At 44.5% G+C, this 7,595-nt stretch overlaps 1 protein-coding gene across 1 annotated transcript in view; it reads left to right on the top strand.

Moving 5' to 3' along the window:
* Positions 1-7,595, top strand: part of LOC122796295 — a gene marked incomplete in the record, with an annotated part of 1,783,369 nt that overhangs the window by 1,164,801 nt on the left and 610,973 nt on the right. Inside the window, 1 exon segment of the mRNA XM_044064662.1 lies at positions 3,429-3,506. Coding sequence (XP_043920597.1) covers positions 3,429-3,506 — 78 coding nt within the window.

Raw genomic sequence — 7,595 nt, 5'->3', positions numbered from 1 at the left:
GGAAAAGGATTCTATTATCTATTCCTAGTCCCAAAATAGGATGGTCTTTGGAGACCCATACAAGACCTATCCTACATAAATCGGTTCCTAAAAGTTCCATCTTTCAGGATTCTGTCTCTGCAAACTCTCCTGCCCGCGATACACCCCAAGCCTTCATCTTCATTCAATTTAAAGGAAGCTCATCTCCACATTCCTATCTTGCCCTCCCACAGAAAATTCCTGAGATTTTCTGGCATTTCCTCACATTTTCAATTTACAGCCTTGCCCTTTGGCTTATCTACTGCTCTAAGAGTGATCACAAAATGCTTGGCTCCTGCCATTGCATTTTGCCGGACCAAGGGCATCCAAATATACCCTAATCTGTACGACATCCTGCTCCTAGCGGAGTCAAAAACTATGCTTCTAAGTAACCTAAAATTCACCATGACCATCCAGCACGACTTGGGGTTCACCCTAAACCTTCCTAAGTCATCTCTACACCCACCGCAGGACAAGGTTTTCCCAGGATGTGGTATCAGATTGGATTTGGATCCTTCCTCCCATGGGACAAAGGGCAGTCTCAAGTCACTTCTAAGATTTTTCTGGGGGTAGCCCACCTTTCCGCAAGGCAGTTCCTACAAGTACTGGTACTCATGACAGCCATGATCCCCATGCTCTCTCTAGCCAGGTTGCACATGAGAAAATTTCACTGGTACTTATGGTCTCAGCACCTACACTCCTTAGACCAACAAATCCCCCTTCTGCCCAGCCTAAAGTCAGAATTGAGGTGATGGATTCAAGAAATTCTCCGAAACCAAGGCATTCCCTTGCAACTTCCTCCTCTGCAATCCACGCACACCGGTGCATCAGATCTAGGGTGTGGAACAACTCTATAAAGAGTTTCAGGGTTCAAGAATCTTGGACCCCTGCAATACAAAAACAACACATAGGAAGATGACTGCAGTCTTGCTGTGGCCCTTCGGACCTTTCTTCCCAGCCTTCAAAAAGGCCTTCACATTCTTTCAGACAACACCACAGTCATGTGGCACCTGAACAAACAGGGAGAGACAAAAGCCTACCTGTTATGAAGGATAACCCTACAGATTTGGGAGCTAGTCACCCAACGCAACCTCTTCCTGCAAGCCTCTTACATCCCCTCTCAGGAGAACAAACAAGCAGATTTGCTCAGCAGAACATCCTCTCATCTTCACGAATGGATGTAAAACATGGAGACCTTTCAAGACAGTCCACCGGTGGGGCACGCCTCAAGTGGATCCGTTTGCCTTCCCCAAGAGTAGATTATGCAAATTCTGCAACAGGGATCTCACTCCATCAGCCTGGAGACTGAATGACTTCACCTTTCTTTGGAAGGGGATGTTCTTCTATGGGTTCTCCCCTTCCCACAAATCCAAAAGGTCCTTCGGAAAATCAAGGACCAACTGAAAATTTTGCTGGTGACTCCCTACTGGCCAAGGCAGCACTGGTTCCCCCTTCACCCTTTAGCCATGGACAATCACTGCATGTTACCCTACATGGTGGACCTACTGTCTCAGCAAAAAGAATTTCTCATTCACCCTCCCCTGCAAATGCTAAACCTGACTGGGTGGTCAACTTCTCATCCCTTACAGACATCTCTACTCTGAGGACATCCTTTCAATTCTGGGTGATGCCAGGAAACCAACTACTGGAAGACATACCTGTCTAAATGGGAAAGATTTGCAAAATGGTGTCGTTTTAAGGGCAGGGACCCTATGCAGGCAGACCCCTCCCTAGTCCTTAGCTATGTTAGTGATCTCATTAAGGCTGGTCTAACTTTTTCATCTGAAATCCCACCTGTCTGCCATTTTAGCTTGCCTACTCCTACAGCCACCCCTTCTTTCCAGGCTGGACATTAATCTTTTTCTGAGAGGATTCAAACATGTTACTCCACCAAGAAAACCCTTCCATTCTCCATGGGACTGCAACTTCGTGCTAGAAAAACTCACCCTACCTCCTTTTTAGCCAGCTAGTTCAGCCTCCTTACAAATGGGTACTTGGAAAAAACATTCTTTTAGTGGCCATTTTTTATGCTAGAAGAGTGTCAGAACTACAGGCCCTCATGGCCTGCCCCCCCCCTTACACCACCTTCCATAATGACAAGAGTTACCTTATGCACAAATCCTTCATTTATGCCCAAGATGGTAAATGAGCAATCCCTAAACCAGTCCATCCACTTGCCTACCTTCTTCCCAACTCCAGCCAACAGTGCAGAGAGAATCCTTCATTCCCTGGATGTACACAGACAGTTGAGATTCTACTTAGACGAGACTAAGTCTTTCAGAAAGTCTGACTAACTGTTTATCTCCTTTCACCCCAGGACTCTGGGAAAGGCAGTCCCCAAACAAACCATGTCCTGCTGGATTAGGCAATCTTTTCTTTTTTGTTATTCACACCATGGCAAGGTCATACCTCAGGGTGTAAGTGTTCACTCCAGGGCCATAGCTACCTCCAAGGCCTTTCTCGAAGGCCGCAACACAGCTTGCATCCTGGAAGCAGCTACCTGGTCACACCTTCACCAAACACTACAAATTAGACTAAGTCACTAGGGCAGGCTCTGCCAGAGCAATCCTACAAGGATTCCTTGAATCCTCTACCTCCCTCCATTTCTCTTCCTAAGTTGTGGTACTTTCCCACACAAAGGTAAATACTGCAACATTGGAGTAGAAGAACATAGAATAGTTGTGTAAAATCCTACCATAACTGTAGATGTCCTTTTCCTTGTTGCAGTATTCCTTCCCACCCTCCATACCCCCTATTCTTTTATTACAGGGTCTGACCCCTGGTCACTGCTTCCACCCTCTAAGGATTACATGTTCAGCTTTACAGTGGCATTTGTTTCCTTTGTTTGCATCTTGTTCTCACAGGCCAGTCCTCTGGACTTCAAGTTCTGAGGTGTGTGCATGTTGATGTCACATTTTATTACCCTGGTTTATGTCCCACACACCTACAGCAGCCAAGCAAAAAGCTTTTGTATAGGAGCCGACGTCAGATCGCCTGAGGCGGAAAATCCCACACCAAAGTGAATACTGCAACATGGAAGAGGAGGATATCTATGGTTATGGTAGGATTTTGCACTATTCTTTCAGGTAGATATGTTGACAGCATTTCTGAAGCTTTTGGTGGTTTCTTTTACAGCTAAAAACTACTGTACAACTGTGGTCTCTGTCAAATTATGGAAAAGTCTTGTGCGGTTGCATTTTTTCGTTTCAGTCTTTCTCCTGGATTTCTACAGCTCTATCCACTTGTTTGGACGACCTCATCTTTATTTGAAGATTTTTTTTTTCTGTGGGTATATTTTCTATTTTTCGTTTATCATGTAGTTGAAACAACTGTAGCCTGTTGAAACTTGCATTCAGTTTAATTACTTCATTCAAACATAACTGTTTTTCTGCCTGCCTTTACCTTTGCAGGGTGACCGTTACTATAGAGAACCATTTGGGTCATTCCCAGGACCTGCTGACAACAGACAGGAAGGGCCAGAAAGTATGGTGAGTATATAACGTTTTTTTTTTTTTTTTTTTTTTTTTTTTTTTTTTTTTTGCTGCGTCTGTAAGCATTTAATTGCTTTTTAATAACTTGCCATAAAGTGTCCTTTTGGCAGTCACTTTGAAATTTTTTCTTTGAAGGAGCTTCACTTTAATTTTTTAATATCTAGTGTTTTCAGTTCTGTTCATCTCAACTTATGTGTATACCAGATCCGATGCTGGTACCTTTAGAATATTAGGTGTAGAAGCTGTATTTATAAGTGATGTATTTCTGTACAGTAAACTCTCGGTTATCCAGCATCCATGGGGATTGTTAGATGCCAGATGTAGTTTCTGGTTGTTTAAGAGTTGGTGTTAAAAATAGGCGTGACTAATACTGTCCCCTATACTATTTGTTTGACTTGTTCTTACATTGGGGAGCAAGGGAATTTATTCCTAATTCTAAAAACGTAAGTTATGTTTCTGTGGGGGGGGGGGGGTGGCAAAGTTCAACACATGAAAATTGTTCTGTATTTCAATTTTTTTTTTTTTTGGTTGCTTGAGTTCTGGTTAACCGAGTTTACTGTGTAATTATTCTCTTGTTAGCTATGTTGAAGTTTTCTTTTGTTTTTGTTGTGATTTCATCTCCTAGCTGTGGCCAAAGTGCGCCAAGTGTGAGCACAAATTGCCCCAAGAAGATGGTTGTGACAAGTGTTTATATGGCTGGGTGCAGTGTACCTGGATGTGGAGTTCCACGCCTGCATGGCCTTTGGCATTGGAGCCTTGGTTAATAGAAGGGCTAAGCTTGTTTTGAAGTGTATGCTCCATCTACTTCGGCTACATCTGTTTCTACATCTCCCTCTTTCAGGAAGGATAGGAAACCAGAAAGATAAGGACAAGGGTAGATCAACAGAATTCTAAGTGCAAAGAGAAGGACTAAAGCAAGTGTTCCTTGTTCTCTTGACTGTCGGTCAGATCTCCAGGTAAACTGGCCTTCACTTCGGTAGCAACAAAATCCATACCTTTGACACCACACCAGCACTTATCTGAGGTTTTGGATTCAGAGTCGTTGAGTCAAGTCCCTGACCCTAAGTATTCCTAGCCCCTTCCTTTCAGCACTTTCTATTACCCTAGCTGAGTTTTCACTAGAAATGTCCCGTACCTGGATCTGAACATCTCTCTCCTGGGTCTGATACACTCTGATCTGCCTGCTAAAGTGTCTGGCAGAGTCCACAGCTTCATCTAGGTCTTCCAGGTGACTTGAGAGTTTTTTAGAGCAACTGATGTCCTTTTCTGCAGACACAGGTGGACCATGGGGATCGTTTCTTCCACCTCTGGTCTTCATTCTGTTGTGGCTGTGCTTTAGGCTGCATCACTTTCTCTTCCTCCCTTGGCACACCCTTTAGTGCTGGGTTCTACGGATCTGACTGCCAGCTACTTTCACTATGCTGGTGTTGACAGCTTGGATGCTTTACATTCATCCTTTATTTCTATTAAGGCCTTGTTGGAGCCGGGAGTTGGCATCCCGTGGTTGAGCTCAACTCTCAGGGTTTCTGGATTGTATCTCCTTGGGGCTTCAGCCTTGGACAGCTTGGCTCCGATTTATGTATCTGCTCTAGCCAGGTCTGTGCAGGATACTGGATGTTCTTCGTGTTTCTCTGTTGCAGTCATCACACTTGGTGTTATCTACCTGAAGGTAGCCCACAGTCGGCCCGAATAACAGAGTCTTCAGATTTCTGCATCTGATGCTGTTGCCTCTTCCATGACATCAGGTTATCAGGGGTATAAAGCATGCAGTCGAAGCCTTTACCCCAGCTTTTCTTGCCACATAGCAGTCCGAAGCAGTTTGCAAGTGCCAGTCGGCCACAACCTGAAAATTTATTTTTTTTGTTTCAAGCCGGAAGCTTTCTAAAGCTAAGTATCCTAGATCCTTTTTTCTTGCTCTGATGTCAGAAAAAATGAACAATTGTGTTTACCTCAGAGATTTTCATTCTTACTGCATCACCTGTTTTGACCCAGACCATGATGTCTCTCTGACAGTTTTGTGCCTTGTTTAATGCCCAAACTTTTCATTGTTGGGCTGTCTTTGTCGCTAAATTATTTCGCTCTCGTTCCCTGTATTCCAAAATAACTTTAAGCCAGCCGACTACCGATCTTCCCGAAAAAAACGTAAAGATAGAGACAGATCGCATAGGTCCAAAACTGCCAACAACACTTCCGTTAAGCTAGTCGCCAGTCCACCGGTGATCATTGAGGCGCCTTCGCAGCCCCTGATACCTGCTTCTACAGATTCACAGGCCTCTGCTGAGACAGATTCAGCGTCCAGTATGTCGCAAGATGCTTCTTCAACCTTGGAACCCTGTGGATGTCTCTATCTTGGATGGGTCCGGAGCCACTGTGCAGGCACTGGCTTTTGAGGGTGTATTCCGACCTTCTGATCGTATTAAACGGGCAACTTCGTTTTTGGCTAAAACTACTGAGTTTCTGAGGCCTACGCCTAGAAAACCAATGACCAATGCCCATGCTTCAAGCTCCCCTGCCACAAAAATGCTTAAAATGGCTGAAGACCTCATTACTCTAATTGGGGGAAGCCAGCCTTCCCCCGCTAAAAGACAAAGAATGGAATTTTCTTCTGATTCTACAGACCATGAGACAGATGACTAGGACATACCCTTATCTATCTATGAGGATTCTGATGCAGAGGATTGCATTCCCTCTGCCTTCCCTCCAGAAGAGTTTTCTTTTGGTGAAACCTTGCATACCTTGAGAGCATTTCTGTTGGGGATGTGCCCCAGCACAGGCCTTTAGTTGTACCCCCTGTTCTGGATATTGTGGATGATGTCTTCATGGAATCCAGTCTTACTCCTGACACCTTACCACCAGCTCCTAGAAAACCTGACGGGTACTACAAAATACCTGACTCGCACAAATTTCCCTCTAAGAATCCTACTGCGGATCCAGAGACCATTTCCCAGGGACCTAAAGGCATTAAGGCCACTACATCCCAAAACCCCACCCATTCGGACAGAGATTCTAGAGCTTTAGACAGATGGGGTAAGAAGGGGTATATACCTCTGCAACTCGAGCCATCAGGGCTTTGAATTGCCAGTTTCACATGTTGAAGTACCAGTAACATATGGAACTAAACAAAAAATGTTGCTTCCAGATTGTGCAGAAAGTAAAGATTTACTAGAGTTAATGCATTCTGCAAACCAAATTTGTAAACATGCTTTGCAGTGTGGGTTTGATGCCTTAGAAGCATTTTGCAGGGCTGCTGTCACTGGGTCTGTACTGAGAAGGCACGCTTGGCTGAAGGAACAAATCTTGCCATACCATATCGAAGCAAAATTACTAGATGCTCCATTAAATCAAGATTGTTTGGCACAAAAGCAGAAGTAGTTCTTAAAAAGATGGAGGAAAAAACTAAATCTATGCAAACTGTTAGATTTCTTCCAGGTGCTGCCACCTAGATTCAGTAGGCATTGGCATTCTAAAAATTGGTCCTTTCCAGTCCCTCCCAGGCCTTCAGTCCAAATCCAGGGGAAACGGACCACCAAGACTACAGTCTCAGGGTATGCAGAGATCTAAACAAAAGTACTCCCACCTCAAAAACAGGGAGTGGTAAGCCACCCCCTATGGAAAAAATTCACAATGACTTTTCAGTTTTCCAGCCATTCCCAAGTACTTGTACCCCTAAGAGGAAAACTCGCCCTTCATGCAAAAAAATGGATGTCCTCTACTCAGGACTAATGGGTTCTAAACATATATACCTTGGATGCAGATTCTACTTCCACTCACTGCCAACCCCAAGCGGGTTGCCAGACCTTCCTCCAAACCAGTGGGCAGAGGCTCAAAAACAAGTACTTTCCCTTCTCAATATCAGAGCTATTCAACCTGCTGCAGTAGAGCTAAGGGGACAGGGTTTTTACTCCAGACTGTTCCTGGTGCCCAGAAAAGAGGGCTCTTGGTGCCCTAGCCTGGATCTTTCTATTCAACACCTTCCTGATGGTCCCAAAATTCAAAATGCTTACACTGCAGCAGCTCATTCCTATCTAAGGCAAGAATGCCTGGTTAGTCACCTTAGACTTAAAAGAAGCTTATCTGCACATCCCC

This window comes from Protopterus annectens, chromosome 3.part0, assembly GCF_019279795.1.
Source record: "Protopterus annectens isolate FY-2018-M chromosome 3.part0, PAN1.0, whole genome shotgun sequence".
Lineage (NCBI taxonomy): Eukaryota > Metazoa > Chordata > Ceratodontiformes > Protopteridae > Protopterus > Protopterus annectens.
The sequence above is the reverse complement of the archived record's forward strand: the minus strand, read 5'-3'. Positions and strand labels throughout refer to the sequence as shown.